Source organism: Grampus griseus (genome assembly GCF_964374135.1).
Source record: "Grampus griseus genome assembly, chromosome: 16".
Lineage (NCBI taxonomy): Eukaryota > Metazoa > Chordata > Mammalia > Artiodactyla > Delphinidae > Grampus > Grampus griseus.
The window spans coordinates 57,438,930-57,463,689 of NC_139010.1; the positions used below are offsets into that span (position 1 = coordinate 57,438,930).

The 24,760-nt window shown below is 36.1% G+C and overlaps 1 protein-coding gene across 4 annotated transcripts in view; it reads right to left on the reverse strand.

The window, feature by feature from the left end:
* The window catches only part of HPSE2 (heparanase 2 (inactive)), a gene marked incomplete at both ends in the record, with an annotated part of 573,577 nt that overhangs the window by 237,399 nt on the left and 311,418 nt on the right, over positions 1–24,760 (reverse strand). For all 4 annotated transcript variants that reach the window (XM_082673768.1, XM_082673767.1, XM_082673765.1 and 1 more), the window contains one exon: positions 12,429–12,600. In XM_082673768.1, coding sequence (XP_082529894.1) covers positions 12,429–12,600 — 172 coding nt within the window. The remainder of the gene's footprint in view (positions 1–12,428; positions 12,601–24,760) is intronic.

Here is a 24,760-nt window from a genome sequence, read left to right on the forward strand (position 1 = left end):
TAATACGTCTTTATGGAGGAAGTGACCCACGAGGTTAAAAATGCCCAGGGCCCTCAAAAGTCGTAATGAGAGCCTGTGTATAGGAACATAGTGAACTTTCCATCCTTACCCATACCGCTTTCACTGTTTGTCTATGCTTTGAGTACCAGTGGAGTCTATAAATCAGCATTAGGTACTTAGTAGAAGTTTTGGTAATTAGAACTAAAGATAGAAATTCTGGATATAAAAAGGCAATTTTTCTGTTTCTGTTTTGTAGATCATTGAGCACACAGCATACATAATGTGGTCTGCTGTGATGGAAAAGACCATTATTTCCTTCCTAATTCTCCTGCTTTTATCTTTTTTGCCCAAATTGGAATGCTTTCCATAGCTCTCTGGGCCACCATGGGAGTTAAAGGTCCTGTCTAGCTTTCTGTTCTAACCTAGGTTCAGGTTAGAATATGCCACTAGCAGCTCGGTAAAATATGAGTGTAACTTCCATTCTTCATTCAGCAAATTGGAGCACGCACCGTGTGCTAGGCTTTTTGCCAGCACTGAGTATATATTAGTAAATACAACAGACAACTTCCTGCTCTCATGGAGTTTATGATCTATAAGCAAAAAATAAACAGTAAATATGCAGTTATAACTTGTGATAAATGCCATAAAGAGAACTAACAGAGTGCGCTGATAGAGAATCACTTAGCTAGGCTATTCAAGAAAGAACTCTGATGGGTGAGGAGAAACCAGCCATGTGGCAAGCTGAGAGGACACTCTAGGTAGAAAGAAAAGCATGTGTTGTGCAACCCCTGCTCCCCACCAAAAAAAAAAAAAAAAAAAAAAGAGAGAGAAACTTAGCACATAGTGAGGCCTGAGTGAGGTAAGGAAAAGAGAAATCTGGAGAAGATAAGAATGAAGAGCTGGGCAGCAGCCAGACTGCTCATTGTAGAGCCTTGCTGGATGTGGTAAGGAGATTAAATTTTATTCTAAGAGCAATGAAAAGTCATTAAAGAGTCTTTAGCAAATGACTGACATCATGTGAATTATGTCTGTAAAAGATTTTCTGGCAGCTGAGTGGTGAATAGACTGGAGAGGACAAGAATGGAACCAAATAGACCAGTAATGGGGCTATTGAAATGGTCCAAGTCCTGAGTTCTCCAAATTGTAATTCTTTTGCTATTGTTTGCTCTATGGCCATATCTCACCTAAAGCAGGGCTCATATTCCAAGTCAGTGATGTCCAAACATGTTAGCGGAACACGAGTCCCTCAAGATACTCTTGGAAAATAAGACTACGGTCAAATAAATTTTTAAAATTCTGCATGCTAAATCCCCTTCTTGGAGATTCAGAATGTAAACTAATGTAATAAAGATGCTGGGAAGTGTTTCAGTACGTTTGTATATCCCAGTATTTCTCAAACTTACTTGACTATGGAAGCTTTTACTTTTTTCCGCCTCCACATAACGTTGTTATCCTGCAGAACTGATATTTTCCAGAGCACATTTAAGGAAATGCTGCCATAATTCATCTAACCAAGGGTTAACTCCATGTGCGTGGTTTACTGGGCCTCCTCTTCTCCACATCTCAATTTATTATTTCAATGGCTTAGACAATATTTTCCAACTCCATACATATTATGAGAGGATATCAGCCGTGTGGGTCATATTTCTTCTCTCCGTTTTTACCACCTATTTTCTGTCAACTGTCCCCTTAATTTTACATTGTAAAGGTTGATAAGGTTTTCATTCTTTCTGTAACCATAATTTTCTTCCTTGTTTCTGGATCTGGATATCCTATGAGACAGCTGCTGGGGATACTGAACTGATCTTTTATACCAGTAAGATTTCATCCCAAATTTTTTGTCTCTGTCCAACACTCTGTGTATGGGAGATTTCCTTGATTTTATCTTATAATTCTTTTATTGGACTCAACTGCATTTTGGAGATAAAATTTAATACCATATAATTCCCTCATTAACTGTACAGTTCAATATTTTTTATTATATTTACAAATTTGTGCAACTATCAACATAATCTAATTTTAGAATATTTAATTTCAAAAAGAAGCCCCATTCCCATGACAGTCACTCTCCATTTCCCTGAAAACTTCACCAGTCTAGGCAACCCAATCTGCTTTTTGTCTCTATAGATTTGCCTATTCTGGACATTTCATATAAAGGAAACCATACACTGTGTGGGCTTTTGTGACTGGCTTCTTTCAGTTAGCATGATGATTTCAAGGTTCATCTCTGACAACATGTGTTGGTACTTCAGTGCTCTTTATTTTCAAGTAATATTCCATTGTATAGATTTACTGAATTTTATTTATCCATTCATTGGTTGATGGACATTTGGGTTATTTCTACTTTTTGGCTATTATGAATGATGCCACAATAAATAATTGTGTACAAGTTTTGTGTGGACATATGTTTTCATTTCTCTTGGGTATATACCTAGAAGTGGAATTGCTAAGTCATATGGTAACTCTATGTTTAACCTTTCAAGTAATTGCCAGTCTGTTTTCCAAAGTAGTTGCACCATATTATATGCCCACCAGCAGTGTATGAGTGTTCCAATTTCTCCACGTCCTCTCCAACATTTGCTTTTATATGTCTGTTTGATTGTAGCCATCCTAGTGGATGTAAAGTGGTATCTCACTGTGATTTTGATTTGCACATTCCTAGTGACTAATGATGTGGAACATCTATTCATGTACTTAGTGGCCATTTGTATGTATTCTTTGGAGAAATGCCTATTCAAATCCCTTTTGGTCATTTTTAAACAGGTTGTCATATTACTGTTGAGTTGTAAGAATTTATATGTGTGTGTGTGTATATATATATATATATATTCTGTGTATAAATTCCTTATCAGCTGTATGACTTGCAAATATTTTCTCCTATTTTGTGTGTCTGTTCACCTTCTTGATGGTATCATTTGATACACAAAAGTTCTTAATTTTTATGAGGTCCAGCTAATCAGTGTTTTCTTTTATCACTTATGCTTTCAGTGTTGTATCTAAGAAATCATTACCTTACATTTATTGGGCTTAATTTCAGCAATTATATATTTTGTTTTTAAAAATATTTTTTGCTCTGTATACAAAATACAGTATATATAAATACAGTATCTTACTATATCTTTATAAGGATACTAATTATAGCTTTTTACTTTTCTAGTTCTGATCTTGAATTATAATTCTTCTTGGGTCAATTTTTAAAATGTATTTGTCTTGGTTTTTCTCTTTTATGTTACTTGTTTCCTTCTTACATCTTGTGATCTTTGCCTATCTATTTATTTTTTTAAATTGGGGACTAAATAGATTCCTCTAGGTAGTAGGTGCAGATTTTTCTAAGCTGTTGAATATATGGGGTTTTTTTTGATAAGTCTCTCCTTTCCCTGGAATCTCTATTTTATGGTCAGAGCTTGTTGACCAACACACTTCCCTTTAGAGAGGGAAGAGGGAGGGCACAGATAGCCTTTGGGCTAGGGTATCCCACAGTGCTCTACTCAGCATTTTACTATGCAGAAGCAACTCCACCTTAGCAATACTAGCTCATCCCCTGGTATTCCGGCAGTATTTTTTTGGTGAAGGCTCCTAACTATTGGTTTGGTATTTGCTAGGACATAACAGACTGAGCTGTCTTTGCTCTGTAGGCAGGGTAGGGGACTTAAAATGATGGAGGGGAGAGTTGAGTTGTGGGTGTAGTCCCTATGAAGACAGACTTTCATATTAACCCCTTGGCTTGGTCTCCCTTTCCCACCTTACCCTCTCTGGCCTCTGAGCCTATCTGCAGGACAAATTCTCTAGCTTTTCTCAGAGCCCAGGTTCTCTGGGTTGCCACTTCCTCACTCTGATTACTCTGTCAACAGGCTTCCATCTGTTTACTGTCTTATAGAAATCTGTCAGAAGTCTCTCATCTGCTAATGATCCCTCTTTCATGTGCTTGTTATTACAGAATTGTTTTTTATCAGTTTTTAATAGGAGTTGGGAGGATGTTCCAGAAGGAAATGGAGCTTGTGCTCAGATCACTATCCTGAACTTGAAGCACACCCAATGTAGTTGATTTATTTTTATTTTTATTTTATTTATTTATTTTTAGCTGTGTTGGGTCATCGTTACTGCATGCAGGCTTTCTCTAGTTGCAGCGAGCGGGGGCTACTCTGCCTTGTGGTGTGCGGGCTTCTCTTGTTGCAGAGCATGGTGCATGGGCTTCAGTAGTTGTGGTGCATGGGCTTAGTTGCTCCGTGGCATGTGGGATCTTCCTGGACCAGGGATTGAACCCGTGTCCCCTGCATTGGCAGGCAGATTCTTTTTTTTTTTTTTTTTTTTCGGTACGTGGGCCTCTCACTGTTGTGGCCTCTCCCGTTGCGGAGCACAGGCTCCGGACGCGCAGGCTCAGTGGCCATGGCTCACGGGCCTAGCTGATGCATGGCATTTGGGATCTTCCTGGATCGGGGCACGAACCCGCGTCTCCTGCATTGGCAGGTGGACCCTCAACCACTGTGCCACCAGGGAAGCCCGGCAGGCAGATTCTTATCCATTGCGCTACCAGGGAAGCCCGCCAATGTAGTTTAAAGTCATCTTTTGTTGCTCCAGAGATAGTTTCCTGAGTATGAATATGTGTTCATTTTGGTGTAACTTCTTTATGAAAACCTCCCTTTTCTGCATGTGATGGCTCTTGAAAGAGAGATCCTAACGTTCAAAAGGTGGAAATCATCCTTTATTAATTCCTCCTATTCTCTCACCCCCACCTTGCTGGGATATCCATCAACAAACAAGTCTACCTTAACTTCTCTCCATCTCTTCTGCCATTACCTTAACCCAATCACACACACCTCATAGTGAAAACCCTCCTTACTGAACTCTTTTGATTTCTTACTTTTGCACCTTAAAATCTATTTGGCACACAAAACAGAGTAGACTCTGGTACATGTTGCTGCCCTTATAAAAACCCTGTAATAGCTTTCCATTGCTCAGAGAATAAAATACACAACCTCTTTTCCATGGTATGCATGGTTCAGTAATGATCTGGTCCTTGCCTGTCCATGCATTCTCATCTCCTACTGCTCTCCTTTTGCTCACTATAATGCCCATCTTTCTATTGGTCAAATGCCTTAACCTTGTTTCTGATTCAGGACATTGACAAACACAACCTACCACCTCTATCTAAAACTTTTTTCACTCTGATCTTTGAACAGTTGGCTCCTTCTTATTCTTTTGTTCTTGGCTTAAATAAATTGTTCCTCAGATAAGTCTTCTCTGATCACCTTGTCCAAATAAATCCTCCAACTCCAGGTATCTTGATAATTTCCTTCACAGAATTATACACAATTTGGGATAATTTGTTTTCTTATTTACTGTGGCTTTGTCTTGCTAAGCTCCAAGAGAATAAGAGTTACTTTGGCTTTATTCATCAATATAAACCCAACACTTAAGCAAGGATCAAACATGAAATAGCTGTTCAATAAATGTTTATTGAGAGATAATTTAGTATTCATCTCCCTATGGTTTAAAACCCCCCCAAAAAGCCTCAGTAAACATGCTTTCAATGAATACCTGCTTTTCTTGACACTGTCACATCACCAAAAAATAGATTAGGTCCTTACTCTATAGTACATACGGCAATAAACTCCAAATAAGTTAAAAAGCCTAACATTGAAAATTAAAACATTTTAAAAAGGCTATGTGAAAATGAAGTAGTAACTTTATCCTAACTGTGTAAGGAAAGAAACAGAAGAGACAACCAACAAGAAAATGGATAAGAACAACTATAATAAAAAGTAACTTCTGAAGCAATAAAAACATATTTCAAAGTAATAAGAAAAGCAATACATTAAGATAAAATTGTCGTTACATAGATGATGCATGAAAGTTTACAAAAGAAAAGCAGAGGAAAATAATAAAACCCTAAAGAATACTACTTATGCCTTTAGATAAAAATCAATAACTGGGAAGAGCCAGTTCCTGAATGAGGAAATGAAAATAATATAACAAGTATTTTATTAAGTACTTCCCATATTCCAGGCAACATAAGTAGTATCTGAAGACACAAACATGAAGATTCTATCTCTGTTTGTTCATATCCTAACTGGGAAGATAGTCCTATATAGTCCAGTAAATACCTAAGTAGTTTTAAGCTTTTTTAAGCTTAAAAATTAGTTTGGCTCTATAAAACTAAAGCTATTCCTAGATTCTGAAGGCTACAGAATCAATAAAACATAGACAGAGTCTTGATCTTAGTCTACAGTCTGTTAGGGGAGGCAGATAGGTAAATAAGTAAGTTATCATCAATTTGATAAGTGCTATAGCAGAAAAATAAAGTACCATATAAGGACAGAGGAGGTGATAAGAAATCCTGCCTGAAGATGTCAGAGAAGATCTATTGGAAAGAAAAAATAAGGGAAGAGAGTGGTATTCCAAAGAAAATGACACAAAATAAAAAGGTGCAAAGGTAAAAAAGTGTGGCATCTTCTAAGATGGACATATACTTTGACGTACTAAGTGCAGGTTGTGCAAGGGTGTGTAGCTACTGACTAGCTGCAAAGAAGGCAGGTACCGGACCCTAAAGGCCAGGGTACATGTGAAAGGGTTTGGATTTCAAGCAAGAGTGACCTGACCACATGTTGCATTTTAAAAAAACTACTCAGAAATCTGTAAGGAGAAATTAGAGTCTGAGACTAGATATGGAGAAATTGTTTAGGAGGAAAAATGATAAAGTTTTAAATAAAAATGAAAGGAAGATGGGATATGAGTGATACTAAGAAGTCAGAAATAACAAAACTTAATAACTAACTAATGGAGACTGTGAACAAAGGAGAGGAATGAATCTAAAATGACCTCCTGGTCTGTGCCTCAGGCAAAATGGTTATTGTGTCATTAGTCAAATGTGGAATAAGGGGAAAGGAGACAACATAAAGTTTTGGAAAATGTTTGGTTCTTTTCACAGTTAACAGGATTCAAATTTAAACAACCATGAGGTACAATCTTGCATTAATTAAAACAGTAAATTAATAAAAGTAATACTCATTGTTGTAGAGTATTGGGAAAAAGATACACTAATACATTGTTGCCCTTCAACCTGGTGAAACTGTTCTGAAAAGAAATTTGGCAACAAATACAAGAGCCATAAAAATTATTATATACAGTACTTTGACCCAGAAACCCAGCTTTTTGGAATATAGCCCAAGGCTGTAATTCAAAAGAATTTTTTTAAAAACCTATTTGTATAAAGATGTTTACAGCTGTGCTATATATTACAGACAAAACCCAGAAACAGCCCAAATGCCCAGCAGTGAGGGAATGCTTAGCCAGAATTCAGTATATTAATGCAATGGAATATTTTACTGGTATTAAGAATGACAAATACGAGAACTATGTAGAAATAAGGAAGGGGCAATATAAAGCAATGGGCAAAAAATGCAGAATTCAAAATGATGCATATACAATGATCACAACTACGTAAAATTACAGCTGTATAACCAGGAGGATTGGAAAAACTACAGAGCTGGTAATTTAGAGTGCTGACATTTTTGTTACTGTTGGTTGAGTCACTGGGAATGTTTATGTGTTTAAAGTTATATGTTTATGTGTTTAAAGTTTATGTGTTTAAAGTTATATATGTATATTTAGTACATATACATTAAGAAAGGTAAATACCCATTTTTTCTGGCACATAAAAGAAAAAAAGTGTTCATCAATACCTTTCCTTCTTGCCCTATGTAATTTTTTCTAGTCTCTTGAGTGCTATTAGTTTTCGGAGGCATGGGGAAGTAGGCCTCACCACTTGTCACCACACCACCCAGTCACATGATCATTTCTTTCATCTGTTGCCAACTATTGTGTCCAAGTTCTTGACTTATTCACAACAAACTAGCATCTATGTGCCCAAAATTACACCATGTACACAAACTGGGATGCCTTAACTATACCTTATATACTGGGTAGAAGTGTCTCCTCAGTATGACTTTTTAATCTCTGACATAGAAAAATATTTGTTTCTTACTTTCGGTTACCATGGTATAATTGTCCCTCCATTTAATGAAGGCCAATTCCTCTGGATTCCATTTCTTCTAGCCTTAAAGAACTTCTCATTTTGGTTATATCCTTGATCTCTTGTATCATCTATCTCTTCTCTCCTGGATAAGTCTCAAAATACAAACCTGTTCTGCTGTCTCCCACATTAAATTAAAGGGGAAAAAATGCCATTATCGTCCTTGACCCCAAATCTCCCTTCATTTTTCTACTTTCCTTCACAGTAAGAATTCTCCTAAGAGTTGTCCACATTATTGTTTCCAATTTCTCACCCTCCATTCACTCTTCAAACTATTGTGATCTGACTTCTGTTCCACCACTCCGCTGAACTAAATTTCTCAAGGTCACCAACCTGCATGTTGCCAAGTTCAATGGCACTTTTCTGTCTTTCTATTACTTGACCTCCTGGACTTCTAGCAGCACTCCCTCCTTATTTAAAACTTTCTTTTCTTGGTTCCTACACCTCAATCTCTCCCTTTCCTCTTACCTCTAAGGCTATCCTTCTTTTCTCACATCTCTAAATGTGACAGTTCCTCTGGGCTCTCTCCTAAGTCTCTGTCTCTTTTCTTTCCATATTCTAACAGATCTCTTATATTCCCATGGATGGCCTTAAATCCCATTTGCATGATAATGACCACTAAGATTAATATCTCTAGCAGAGACCTTGATCCCTTGACTCATATTCAAGGATATACTTGACATCTCCATTTAGATTCAAGCACAATAAACATAACATGAAACCTAAAGTCATGATTTTTTTTCCCCAGAACAAGTTATTCCCCCTATCTTCCCATCTTCGTAAATGATAATAAATCCACCCAGTAACTTACACATCCCTGTGTCACATCACCATACACTTATCCAATATATCAAGTCCTGTGGTTTCTACCTCCAACAATATATTCCACTGCCACAACCCAATTCAGGTTCCCGTCATTATGTGCACTCCTACAACAGCCTTCTCACCAATTTCCCTGCCTCCTCTCCAATCCATTTTTCATAGAGGAGACACAGCATACTTTTTGTATAATAAGTCAAATTATTTCTCTCCCTAGCTTAAAAACATTCAGTATTTGTCTCACTGCACTTAGAAGGAATTCTAAGCCCTTCACTATGCCTGTAAGTCCCTATATAATATGACTCCTAATTACTTCTCTAGCTATACCTTTCTTTAGCCAATCTGGCCCTTTTTTCATCCTTAGGGCCTTTGCACATACTTATCTTTCTTCCAAGAACACTGATACTGTTTACTTCTCATTTTGTCTAGTTAACACCTTACTCATTCTTCAGATCACACTTTATTTATTTTTAATGAATTTTTAAAAATTGAAGTATAGTTGATTTACAATATTACATTATTGCTGGTGTACAACATAGTGATTCAACATTTTTATAGATTATACTTCATTTAAAGTTATTGTAGGACTTCCTTGGTGGCGCAGTGGTTAACAATCCACCTGCCAATGCATGGGACAACGGTTCAAGCCCTGGGTTGGGAAGATCCCACATGCTGCAGAGCAACTGACCCCGTGGGCCACAACTACTGAACCTGCACTCAAGAGCTCGTGAGCCACAACTACTGAAGCCCAGGCGCCTAGAGCCCATGCTCTGCAACAAGAGAAGCCACCGCAATGAGAAGCCAGAGCACTGCAACCAAGATTAGCCCCCGCTCACTGCAACTAGAGAAAGCCCACACGCAGCAACAAAGACCCAACACAGCCAAAAATAAATACATTAATTAATTTAAAAAAATACAACCCTAGACTGTCAAAACTGAAAAAATTTTTTAAAAGTTATTGTAAAATATTGACTATATTTCTCATGCTGTACAATATATCCTTGTAGCTTTTTTATTTTATACATAGTAGTTTGTTTGTACCTCCTAATCTCCTACCCTTATCTTGCCCCTTCCCCCTGACTGGTAACCACTAGTTTGTTCTCTGTACCTGTGACTCTGTTTTTTATATTCATTCATTTTTTTATTTTTTATTTTCCACATATAAGTAATAACGTACTATATTTGTCTCTCTCTGTTTGGCTTATTTCACTAATCATAGTACCCCTCGGGTCTATCCATGTTGCTGTGAATGGCAAAATTCATTCTTTTTTATGGATGAGTAATATTCCATTCCACATTTTTATCCATTCATCTGTTGATGGACACTTAGGTTTCTTTCATATCTTGGCTATTGTAAATAATGCTGCTATGAATATTGGAGTGCATATATCTTTTTGAATTAGTATTTTCATTTTCTTCAGATATATACCCACAAGTGGGATTGCTGGATCATATGGTAGCTCTATTTTTAGCTTTTTGAGGAATCTCCATACTGTTTTCCAAAGTGGCTGCACCAACTTACATTCCCACCAACAGTCTACTAGGGTTCCCTTTTCTCTACATCCTCACCAACATTTATTATTTGTGGTCTTTTTGATGATAGCCATTCTGACAGGTGTGAGGTGATATCTCATTGTGGTTTTGACTTGCATTTCTCTGATGATTAGCAATGTTGAGTATCTTTTCATGTGCTTGTTCTTCTTAAGTGTGACTCCTTTAGGGAACCCTTCCAACCACCTAACTTAGTCAAATCCCAGCACTTACAGTCATTCATAGTACCATGTACCTCTCCTTGGTACTGTTTTAGTCTTAAGATAAGTTGATTATTGTCTATGTCTCCCCTACCATATTATATACTCCATGAGGGCAGAGAAAGTATCTATTTTTGTTTATTTTTACATTCCCAGTTCCTAACATAGTACTTGGAACATAGCAATTATTCAACAAGTATTTGCAGAATGAATGAATGATTGATACAGGGTCATGCTACTGAGAAGACTGTCAGTCCCATGAAAATATATTAATCAAATCATTAAAGAAAAGGTATAATCTAAAAGAATAACTATGTGGACTCAAGTGATAGTTATTTGTCTTTGCTTGATTGTGTATTATGAACTATGAAAATGTTCTACACGTGTGATCCTTATCCCCTAATTAAAACATGTAAAATAAAACCAACTTCTCCATCACCATCCCCCCCATACACACACACACACACACACACACACACACACACACACACACAGAGTAATTTCAAAGTTCAGCAAAAGTATGCAAAGGGAAGCCCAGAGCTGCATTTGTAGGTAGGAGTCAACGTCAGAAAATTGTTCTGCAAGAGAAAACGAAGTTCCTACTGAGAGAGAAGGAGAGAAAAATGAAGGATGGGGAAAGGATGGGAATTAAAATAAGGGCTTGGGGATTCTTTGTAAAGACGAAAATGCCTAAAATTAAACCTCAGGCTGTTAATGTTGTTACAGTGTAAATCCTTCCGGCTTCCCAAGCCTTCAATAATGTCTGTTACATTAATTAGCTTAGATCAAGACTAAGCTACCACAAAAGGGAAGAGAGAGGGTCATAAGAGCCATCAAGCCACAAGGGCCATTCAGGAGGTTGGCCAGAGGTTTCTTGCTACTGGAACGTATCTGTCTATACTTGTACAGCATTTATCTAACCTTACTTGGGCTGTACACTTCACTGGAAAACATCTTACTTGTCTTTGAATTTGTAGGAATAACCACACCTGTCCCAGAATATGACAGGATGCTGCACAAAAGGTGTGCCTTGGTGCATACTCTGTATGTCACATGAACTCCTGCCTCTCCCAACTTCCTTGTTCCTACCCTCTCTGATGTAGTTACGTATCCTCTTTGAGTCTTTGATTCAACATATATCTTCAGTCTTCCTCATGCTATTCCCTCAGACATCCACTCCAACCCTGCATAACTGGACCCAACATGCATATATGTTCCACTTATTTAATCTGGGCCTGGCCCACCAGCAGGACTGGGGAAGAGAGCATTTAACATAGTGCTGCATCCATAACCACTGCTTAAAAAGTGATTGTTAGATTCAGTCAAAATTAAATAAATCACATGATAGCAATTCTCTAGAATACCTAATAAATCTATCTGTTAAGCTGTGCTTTAATGTATAAGCATTTGTAGTGTTTCTCAACTTTTTAACCCAGTTCCACTGTCCAGGATTTTGTCAAGTTTCACCTTCTGTAAGAGGTCCCAAGAATACAGTAGATAATATTTTGCCTTTTAAAAAATATTAAGTGATGTTATGCAATGCTGTAATATTAAATGTGCTTTCTAAAACAACACATCCTTTCCAGCTGTTCTGGAGGTTGTGATATCCCTCCCAATCCCACCCTCTTCTGCTGACTGTGGAAGGCCTGAAGAGATAAATTCTTCCACTGTTTGGTAGAGAATCCCTGATTTATGGTGGGAGATGTCACTATGAAAAAGTCTCTCTGCCCTTCTTAAGACCAGAAATAACCAGGAAAAATGCAAATACATTAATTCATTACATTTAATGAACAATGTTTTAAAAACTGCTAAATAATCTGACCTACCCATCTAGGAGGGTGATGACGTTCTTCCTGGGCCGCCCAATATTAGGGCCATACAAGCTGGCTCTGGAGTAAATCCGGATGGGTTGTAACAGGCTCTTCAGCTGGATGTAATCCTTTCCCAACTGGCTGCCATTTACTGCCCGGCCACGCATGGTCCGATAGTTATTTGGCTCTAGATTAAAAGCAGACATGCAAGTCAGAGTTGAGTAGAGTGAGGTTCTGCCAACTCTTTCCTGTCCACAGATCTCTCTGCCTTTTCTTAACAATGTAAACAAAGTAACCAAAAAGAGGGTGCAAGCTAGCTTAACTTGAGAAACTATCCCAACTAAAAAGTCAAGTGCCATTTTACCATTCTATTTATTTTCAAACTAATCTTCGCAAAAGATCAACTAATCCACAACAGAGAGACCGTACTGATTTTCAAATGATACTTTATAATAAATGGTGTACTGAGTTGAATAGTGTCCCTCAAAATTCATGTCAACCCAAAACTTTAGAATGTGACCTTATTTGGAAATAGGATCTTTGAAGAAGTAATTACTTAAGTAATTATTTATGATGAGGTCATATGGAATTAGGATGTGTTCTAAATCCAATGACTGGTGTCTTTTTAGAGAAAGGAGAGGGAGATTCAGGTACACAGACCCACAGGGAGGAAGGCCATGTATCGATGGAGGCAAAGATGGAAGGGATGCTGCAATGCCAAGGCTTGCTGGCAGCTATTAGAAGCTAGAGAGAGGAATGGAATAGATTCTCTCTTAGAGATTCCAGAAGGAATTAAACCTGGCAATGCTTTGATTTCAGACTTCCTGAACTGTGATTGAAAAAAAATATATATTTTTTGTTTTGTTTTTTTTTTGGTACGCAGGCCTCTCACTGTTGTGGCCTCTCCCATTGTGGAGCACAGGCTCCGGACGCGCAGGCTCAGTGGCCATGGCTCACGGGCCCAGATGCTCCGCGGCATGTGGGATCTTCCCGGACCAGGGCTCGAACCCGTGTCCCCTGCATCAGCAGGCGGACTCTCAACCACTGCGCCATCAGGGAAGCCCAATATTTGTTGTTTTATACCACTGAGCTTGTCATGATAGGCCTAGGAAACTAATACAAATGGTAAGAAAAGAAAGCTTCATAAAGATGGTCCTTGTATCAAAAAGTTAGAAAAACCTTAATGTTCAATAATAGCAAAGTGGCTGAGTGAAATAACTTAGAGCAAAATCCCCTCCCCCAGTTTCTATTAACTTGGTAGTTCTAAATAGACAAGTAAAGTCCTAAAAACTAGCAGCTCCACTGCTGGAGGGGGCTAACTTGATTCGGAATGAAGCACATATCCCAGGCAAGGCCAACATCTTGGGTAGCTTCAGGTTTTGACACTGGTAGGGGCAAGAAACAGACCAGCAGACTTGCAAGAAATGTAACAGGGAGATTTGAGGAATAAGAAAGCCATTGAGGATTTTGATAAGCCCACAAATACCCCCTGTAGTCTGGAAGGCTGTGCATGCTCAGGAGGGACTGGAGAGGGCACTAGCTATCCATGCATTTCCAGATGAATGTGAAACCTAGTACACTCATAAAGGAGACATGAGAAGGCATGTCAAAAAGTAAAAGCCAATCAGACTTGTAAACTGCCTAAATTTTGAAAGTGTTCCCAAACCCACACACAGATCTACTGGCAAAGGGTGAAAGCCTTATTAGCTCAAGGTAAACACAACCTCTGATCAATCATCATCTCACTATTAAGCTATGCTGACTCAGGGGCAACCCCTAGGAAGCTGGCCTTAAAAATAAAAAAAAAAATTTTAAATAAAAAACTTAAGAGATACTAGCAGCTACATGATGCAAGACTCTATGGAACTAGTCCAGGAAGTGACTAAACAAACAAATGAACAGAAAAGAAAAAACAAAAATAACCTCTAGAATGGAGGATTTGGAATCCAGATTTGCTCCAACATATTATCTAAAACGTATAGTTTTCAACAACAACAAAATTACAACATGCAAAGAAACAGGAGAGTGTGACCCATAAACAAGAAAAAAATAAAGAAAGAGAGAAACTCTTTCTTAGGGGACCCAAATGTTTGACTTAGCAGACAAGGACTTCAAAACTGCTAGTATAAATATGTTTACAGAACTAAAGAGAAGAATAAGAAATTAAGAGAAAGTATGATTTTATTGACTAATCAAATATAAAGAGATAGAAATTATAAAAAATTATCAGTTGGAAACTTTGGAACTGAAATGATTCTTCACATACAGAAGAACACAATGAAATTAGTAGCTGAATTTTTACCGGAAATAATGGAGGCCAGAAGAAGACAGTGGGATGACATATTCAAAATGCCGAAAAAAATGTCAACCAAGAATTCTACATGCAGCAATCTATCCTTCAAAATGGAAAGCAAAATTTAGACCTTCCCAGAAAAACAAAGGACAGAATTCATTGTGAGAAAATCTGCCTTACAAGAAATAAGAAAGAACGTCTTTTAGGGTGAAACGAAATGTCAGTAGATGGTGATTCAAAAGCGCACAAAGAAATAAAGAACACCAGTAAAGATAGTTGCACAGATCAATATAAAAGACAGTTGAAAATATTCATTACTCAGCTCTTAACTAATTTAAATGACAGCTGCATAAAACAAAACTATGAAACTGTATTGTTGGGCTTACAACATATAAAGATGTAATACTTAGAATAATAATAGCACAAAGGAGGGGGAAATGGAGTCTTATTGGAGCAGTTTCTACAGTTAACTGGAATTAAGTTAGTGTTACCCTAAAGCAGATTGTAATGAGTTAAGATGTATTATAATAAGAAACTACTAAGAAAATAACTAAAACAAAACAAAAAGAAATTAAAACGGTACCTTAGACAATATCCCTTTTGAATGAAAAGACAGTAAAGGAGAAACAGAGGAATAAAAAAAAAATGAAATATATAGAAAATTGCAAGATGTCAGATGTCAGTTCAACCATATCAACAATTACATTAAATGTAAATGGATTAAAAACTCCAATTAAAAGCAGAAATTATCAGGCTAAGTAAAAAAATAAGATCCAACTAGAGAGACACATTTTAAAGTCAAAGACACAGAAGAGTGAAAGTTAAAAGGATTAAAGAAGATACGCCATGCAAATGGTAAACATAAAGGAGCTGGGATGACTATACTAATACAGACAAAATAGACTTTAAGACAAAAATGTTACTAGAGACAATGTGGGGCATTTTATAATGATAAAAGGACCAATTTATCAGGAAGCTATAACAATTACAAACATATACATACCAACAACAGAACACCAAAATAAATGAAACAAAACTAATAAAACTGAAAATAAAAATAGAAAATTCAATAACAACAGAAAGAGACTTCAATACCACATTCTCAATAATGAATAGACTGACTAGAAAGAAAATCAGTAAGGATATAGAAAACTTGAGTAACATCATCAGCTAACTTTACCTGATTGAATTATGTATAGAACACTGGACCCAACACATTCTTTTCTAATGCATATAGAATATGCTTCAGGATAGACCATCTATGCTAGGCCATAAAACAAGTCTTGTATATTGAAAAGGATTAACTCATATAATGTATGTGCCCTGACCACAACAAAATTAAATTGGAATTCAACAACAGAAAATAACTTAAGAAATCTATAAGTATTTGGAAATCAAACAAATAATCCATGAATCAAAGAATAAATCACAAGGGGAATTAGAAAATATTTTCAATGAAATGAAAATGAAACTATAATATATAAAAATGTATGGGATGACACCAAAGTCACGATCCATGAGAGAAATAATTAAGAAACTGGATTTCATTAACATTAAAAACTTCTGCTTTGCAAAAGACAATGTCAAGAGAATAGAAGACAAGCTATAGACTGGGAGAAAATACTTGCAAAATACATATCTAATAAAGGACTGCTATCTAAAATATAAAAAGAACTTAAAACTTAATAAGAAAACAAACAACCTGATTAAAAAATGGGCTAAAGGACTTAACAGATACCTCACCAAAGAAGATATACAGATGACAAACAAGTATATGAAAAGATGTTCTACTATATATGTCATCAGGGAAATGCAAATTAAAACAACAATGAAATACCACTCTATACCTATTAGAATGGCTAAAATTTGTAACACTAACAACACCAAATACAAGCTAGAATGTGGAGGAACATAACTCTCATTTATTGCTGATGGGAATGCAAAATGATATGGTTACTTTGGAAGTTTGGTGGTTTCTTACAAAACAAAACATACTCTTACCATACAATCTAGCAATCATGCTCCTTGTTTTTACCCAAAGGAGATGAAAACTTATGTCCTCACTTTGTCTGCACATGGATTTATGGCATCTGTATTCACAAGTCCCAAAACTTGGAAGCAAGCAAGATATTCTTCAGTAAGTGAATGGATAAAGAAACTGTGGTACATCCACACAATGGAATAATTTTCAGCACTAAAAAGAGATGAGCCATCAAGCTATGAAAAGACATGGAGGAAACTTAAATGTCTTTCACTAAGTGAAAAAAGCCAATCTTAAAAAGCTATATACTGTATGATTTCAACTATATGATATTCTGGAAAAGGAAAAAACTATGGAGATTGTAAAAAGATCAGTGGTTGCCAAGGGTTAGGAAGAGGAGGGAGGAATGAATAGGTGGAGCATAGAGGATTTTTAGGGTAGTAAATACTCTACATGATACTATAATGATGGATACCTGTCATTATACATTTGTCCAAACCCATAGTATGTGCTCACCAAAAGTGAACCATAATGTGAACCATAAATTCTGGGTGGTTATGATATATAATGTAGGTTCATCATTTGTAACAAATGTACCTCTCTGTGAGGGATGTTGATAGTGGGGGAAGCTGTGCACATGTGGGGCAAGGGATATATGAGAAATCTCTATACCTTCTCAATTTTGCTGTGAACCTAAAACCGCTCTTTAAAAAAGTCTTTAAAAAAGTTAATTTGAGCACAAAGAGACCTAGGCATGTGGGAAGAGGGAAGGCCATGTGAGGACATAGTGAGCCAAGAAGCCAAGAAGAGAGACCACAGGAAAAAAAAAAAAGATCTGCTGATAACTATGTGTTAGACTTCTAGCTTTTTTTTGTTGTTTAGGAAAAAGAAACCCAATGCTTACAGGGAAATTTACAGCCTTAAACTCCTACATTAGAAAAGAAGATCTCAAATCAATAATCTAAGCTTCTATCTTCTTAAGAAAGGAGAAAAAGAAGAGGGAGCTAAACCCAAAGCAAGAAGAAAAAATGAAATAATAAAAATTAGAGAAGAAACCAATGATATAAAAAATGGAGAAAAACCAATTAAAGTAAAAGTTGGTTCTTTGAAAAGACGAACAAAATTGATACAACCTTTGGCTAGACTGACCAAAAAAGAAAAAAAAAAAAAAAGAGAGAAGACACAGATGACCAAAGTTAGGAATGAAAAGAAACATCATTAAGGATCTCACAGTAATTAAAAGGATAAGGGACTACAACCTTATGCCAATGAACAACTTTATGCCAATAAGTTACACAATGTATATGAAATGAAAAAATTTTCAAGAAAGGCACAAATTACTAAAACCAACTCAAAAAAAAATCTGAATAGGCCTATAACAACAAAAACATTTAATTAGTCATTATAATTACTTCCACAAAGGAAGCCCAGACTCAGATGGATTAACTGGTGAATTCTACCAAGTTTTTAAGGAAGAAGTAATGCACAATTCTTCATAAACTCTTCCAGAAAATTAAGGAAGAGGGAACAATTCCCAACTTATTTTATGAGGTCAGTATTCCCCTGATACCAAAGTCAGACAAAGACATCACAAGAAAACTACAGATGAATATTTCTCATAAATATAGATTCAAAAATACCCAACAAAATATTTACTAACTGAAACCAGCAATATATAAAAAGTATTATAATATCATGACCAATTGGGATTTACACCAGGAATGCAAGGTTGATTTAATACCAACACCCAACTAATGTAAAATACCATATTAACAGAATAAAAGACCAAAACCATATTATCATCGCAACAGATGCAAAAAAATCAAAACAAAACAAAACAAAAAACCATTTGACAAAATCCAACTCCCATTCCTGATAAATACTCTCAACAAACTATGAATAGAAGGGAAATTCCTCAATCTGATAAACAGTATCTAAGAAAAATCTATATACTTACCGGTGAAATACTGAATGCTTAATGGCAAAATATCATACTTAATTGAAATACTGAATGTCTTCCCCCCTAAGACTGGGAACAAGGCAAGGATGTGTGCTCTCACCATTTATATTCAACATCTGTATTAGAGGTTCTAGTCAGTGCAATCAGGAAAGGAAAATAATTTAGGCATCTAAATTAGAAAGGAAGAAGTAAAACTGTCTTTATTCTTAGACAACATATCCTGTATATGGAAAATTCTAAAGAATTCACACAGGTAGGGGAAAATAAACAAGATCTAAAACTCAAGTTCAGCAAGATAAAAGATCAATATATAAAATCAATTCTAAATACTAGCAATGCACAATACAAAAATGAAATTAAAATAATTCCATTCGTAATTGCATCAAAAAGAATAAAATACTTAGAATAAAGTTAATATAAGAAGTGCTAAACTTGTACACTGAAGACTACAGAACATTGCTGAGAGAAATTAAAAATTAAATAAATGGGACGTAATCTATGCTCATGGATAGGAACAGTCAATATTATTGGGATGGCAATTTTCCCTAACTGATCTACAGATTCAATGTTCTCTGTTAAAATTCTAGCAGGCTTTATTGAGGAAATTTAACAAACTGACCCTAAAATGTACATGGAAATGCAAACACCTAGGAGAGCCAAAACAATTTTGAAAAGGAAGAATGGAGTTGGAGGACTTACATTTCCCAATTGCAAAACTCATTATAAAACTTGTAATCAAGACAATGTAAATAAAAACCATAGAGAATAGATTGGTGGTTACCAGAAGCAGGTGTGAGGGTGGCAAAATGGGTAAGGATGATCAAAAGATACAAACTTACCTTATAAAATAAATGTCACGGGGATGTAATGGTACATCATGGTGATTATAGTTAACGATACTGTATTGTATATTTGAAAGTTGCTAACAGAGTAGATCTTAAAAGTTCTCATCACAAGATAAAATTATTTGTAACTATGTGAGGTGATGGATATTAACTGAACCTATGGTGATCATTTTGCAATAAATACATATATCAAAAAAAAAAGACAAGGTAGTCCTAGTATAGTAGTCCAAGAAGAGACATACAGATCAGTGGAAAAGACTTGAGTCCAGAAATAAACCCATTTGTGGTCAACTGATTTTTGACAAAAGTGTCACGAGAATTCAGTAAGGAAAGGATAATCTTTTAAACAAAGCAATGCTGGGACAATTTGATAGCCATATGCAAAAAGATGAATTTAGATTCTTACTTCTCACCATACTCAAAAATTAACTCCTAATGGATCTTACGCACAAACGTAAGAGCAAAAACTACAAAGCTTTTAAAAGAAAAAATAGGAAAAAAATTTTGTGATCCTGGGTTAGGCAAAGATATGATACCAAAAGCACAAGGAATAGAATAAAAAATTGATAAGCTGAACTTTATCAAAATTCAAAACATCTGAACTTCAAAAGATGCCATAAAGAAAATGATAAAATAAGCTATAGACTGGGAGAAAATATTTGCAAGTCATATGTTTGATAAAGATCTTGTATCCAGAATATATTTAAACCTCTTACAACGGAATAATATGATAACCCAATTAAAAAGGCAAAAGATTTGAGTAGACATTTCACCAAAGAAGATGTAAGAATGTCTGATAAGCACATGAAAAGATGCTCAATATCACTTGTCATTAGGGAAGTGCTAATTAAAGCCATATTAATATACTACTTCAAAACCACTAAAATGGCTATAATCAAAAAAATAGACATGAACAAGTGTTTCCAATGATGTAGAAAAACTGTAATCCTCATTCATTGCTGGGGAAAATGTAAAATGGTACAGCTACTTTGAAAAGTAGTGTGGCAGTTTGTTTAAAAATGAACTTAAATTTACCATACAAACTAGCGACTCCACTCCTCCCCCAGGTATCTTCCTAAGAGAAATGAAAGTGTATATCCACACACAGACTTGTATATGAACATTTACAGCAGCATTACTTATCACAGTCTAAAAGTAGAAACAATTCAAATGTCTGTCATCTGGTGAATGGAAAAGCAAAATGCAAGATATATATGTATATATAGGTAGACAGATAGATATACATATAGATATCTCTCTATGTAGATATATATATACACACACACATATATATGAATATATATATATTCATACATTGGAATACTATTCAGCAATTAAAAGGAATGAACTACTTTTACATGCTACAAAATGGATACACCTCAAAAACATGCTAAGTGAAGGAAGTCAGATGCAAAAGACTACATATTGTGTGATTCCAGTTACATTAAATGTCCACAAAAGACAAATCTATAAAGACAAAAAGCAGATTAGTGTCTCTTGGGACTGGAAATGGTTACAGAGACTGACTGAAAACTGGCATGAGGGATCTTTTTGGAGTTATGGAAATGTTCTAAAATTGGACTGTGGAGATGGTTGTACAAGTCTATAAACTTACTACATAGCATGAGAGTACTATGTAGATGGGAGTACGTGGAGAAAGAATAGAGAAGATAAAGGTGATGAAGGTGAGAAGCAGGCATGGAGAGGGAAAGGAGAAAAGTAATCAGGTAAAGAAACTATATATGTTTTCTCATCTTCCCTTCTCTTCCTCTTTCCCCCTCTTCTCCTTCCCTAAGCATCAAACTCTCTCCAACAAAAAAACAGTTCTCTAAAGCTATGGGCTATGATCTAGCCTCATAAACAATTGGAAGTGTGTCTGAACACGGTGGCTCAACCCTGTGTTTGGCCTTCACAAGACTATACCTGTTATATACACACAAATATACATAGTAAAACTGTATAAATGGCTATACATAAATACATCATACATTTATCCACACAAACACAGACTAAAAGCTTAATAAATATTGAGTTAATGAATTGGTTAATAAAGCTGGGCTGCCAGAATCATCATCTCTAAGGGGCTAAGTTTTATAAGGTCATAATTTTGATCTTATGAAATTGCTCAGTAGACATCAGGTTCCAGGGACTGATTCATATAACTAAAATCAAACAAGAATAATTGGTGAATGTATAGGTCAGGCATAGGTATAAATATATGACACTGATTCCGTAATTAATTACAGTGGCTTTTATTTGTTCTCAGAAGTGGGCAGATCAATTTGGGGAACATACCTAATTTGGGAAACAATTCATAATGTAGTGTTCAATTAGAGATGCTGCATTATCTTCAGAAAATTTTTGTTAAGGATAGCCCTCTATAGAACAAATACCATCTCTCCGGAGCAGAATTGGATTAAATTTCTTATTCTACACTTCCAAGATTTGAGTCTCAGCTTCAAACTTCCCCCCTGCTCTTCCTTACTTTAGATTCACCAATGATTAATAGAAATGCAAATAATTACAATCATCACCTAGTATTAATCAAATATAGAGTTTACAATGTATGACAGTTAAGGAAACTTTTTTTTTTTTTTTTTTTTTTTGCCTCTCCCGTTGCGGAGCACAGGCTCCGGACGCGCAGGCTCAGCGGCCATGGCTCACGGGCCCAGCCGCTCCGTGGCATGTGAGATCTTCCCAGACCGGGGCACGAACCCGTGTCCCTTGCATCGGCAGGCGGACTCTCAACTACTGCGCCACCAGGGAAGCCCCAAGGAAACATTTTATATCTACAAAACATAGTTGTTAAAAATCTTGTATCAAGAAAGTCATTCTTTGACTTTGACATCCTAAACTTTCTTAATCTTCACCTCTTGATACTGGGTATATTTTGCTTTCATGGTATGTAGCACACACTATTCACTGATTTTAAAGGAGAAAAAAGTTTAGATACTTTAAACTTTAAAAAAGTTTAGTCACTTTAAGTTTAGATACTCCAGGAGAAACAACCAAAGAAATATCTACTTTAGTTTTTCCAATGCCAGATTTGCTCTAGAGATAAAGTACTTGTTAACAGGATATGGGTATATGGGAGGATGAGAGAACTAACCAGTTCTCTTGTCCCTCCCTAAATGTGTATATAATAGTTAAACTATTATGTCTGTCCAAAAAGATATGGTTACAAAAAAGAAAATGGATAAAAGATTGGAGAGACAAGTCCAAGCCAGGAGGATGATCAGATAATTTTTGAGGGGCAAGGGCCTAAATATACAACACAGAATCGTTGTGAACAGAATACAATGGATATCTTAAGGGATATGATGCTAGCACAAGAAAAACTATCAGTAGTCGTAAAATGAATTAGAAGAATCAGCAAAATAAATCTTCAAACCCTAAAAGGTGTATTTATTTGGGCAAACTGCTTATTTGTCATATCAAAAAATAGAAATGCAATTTTTAAAATAAAAGCAAGGGGGTGGGAAAACAGACCAACTCTAGTCTTCTTGACTACAGACTCAAAAACCATCTATATCTACCTTGATAGAAATGCTCACAGGAACATTACCAGATACTTTCTACCTTATTGAATTTTTAAATTCATAAATTTGGTTATTTTTCTATCTATTGCTATCTATATCCCTATCTATTTTCTTATCTATGACTGTGCCTTTTCTCCTCCTCAAAAATGATTCTTTGTTTTTGTTAATCCTTGAAGATGGATTGATGATGATGGGAATCAAGTGTTGTGTGGCTAAGGTGACTAAACAACATCTTAAAAATGTAATTAGCTCCGTCTCTAAACTGTTTAGCATAATTTGGGGGAAGGATGGAAAGGGGCAGACTCTCAGTTATTTGGAACAGACATATATACAGAAAGATGCCTATACTCTCCCCACCCCCACCAAACCACGTCAGTTATACCAATTAAAGATTTATTTAATTTAATAAGCTCCCAAATTCAGAGATGCCACAAACCCTGGAGGAATTATTCCCATCAGTCATTTGTAAGTAAGTTTTAATTGCTTTGAGCTTATCTACAACCAGCTGAGATTCTTTTACAAACCAATTTTATTTCGAAATATTTTAGAAAGAAAACAAACGCTTTAGGCACAGCATGTATTCCCTAGCTCATCAGAGGCCCTACCACTCCTTACTGTCTTACACTGACCAGTTTTAAACATTACACCTAATTGGTCCCTCATGACAGGTATAATGCCCTGTTTGGGGAATGCATTGTTTGAATTGTTTGAAGAATATTTTGCTGTGTTTGGAGAAAAGTGCTAAGCTGGGTGGAGTCTGACACTGGAGCAGGGTAAGGTTAGGTGGGGTAGTCATGAGTAGACAACATAAAATACCAAAGAATGTCAAGGAGCATGAAATAGAAAATACGACGGGGAGGGATCAGTAAATGGCTTTGTCTACTATGTAATAATTTTGCCTCGTTCTAAGCTGATCACATCACTCTTGCTCTTGTCCTAGAACGTATGATACCTAGACTGGTTGGGAAGATGAAAAATCTCAGGCTACCCTAGTTATGCCCCCTGTAACCAAATTATCTTCAGTTCAGCTCAAGTCTCCATTTGGTAGCTAACTCTCCCCCAATTTCCCCCACTCCAGGGAAGGAAGAGAGAGCTACATTCCAGTTAATGGTTAGTGATAGGAAAAAAGACACTTGTTCTTATAAGATCCTCATCTCTTGCTACCTTAGGAGAACTTCAAATTCTAGAGTGGAGTGCATAAATACACACATGTGTTTGTGTATGTGTACACTGCCCCCCCAGCATACACACGGTGCTCCAAACAAACATGGGTTAGCTACAGATATACATGGCCATGGACAAAAATGTTATTATCAATTTGTAACAGTAATTTTAAGAGAATTCTTGGTTGTTTTATTCTAAGGCTTACCAAAATGTCTTTTTATTAGGAATCAGAATATTTTCAAATTTATACTATCCATAATTTTAACTATAACCCATAGTAGTTGACTCAATAATATTAGAGACTCATGGAATCTACAGAATATCATATGCATCATATACACATATATATCACTAGGAAAAATACTGTGACTTAAGAACATTGTGTGTTCGATGGAACATTGTTCCATGAGATGATAATAGGTCTCTCTCTCTCTCTCTCTCACACACACACACACACACACACACACACACACACACACACACTGCAATGATTTAACAGGACTGGCTACATTATTTGCAGGGCCCCATACAAAATGAAAACATGGATCCCTTTATTTAAAAATTA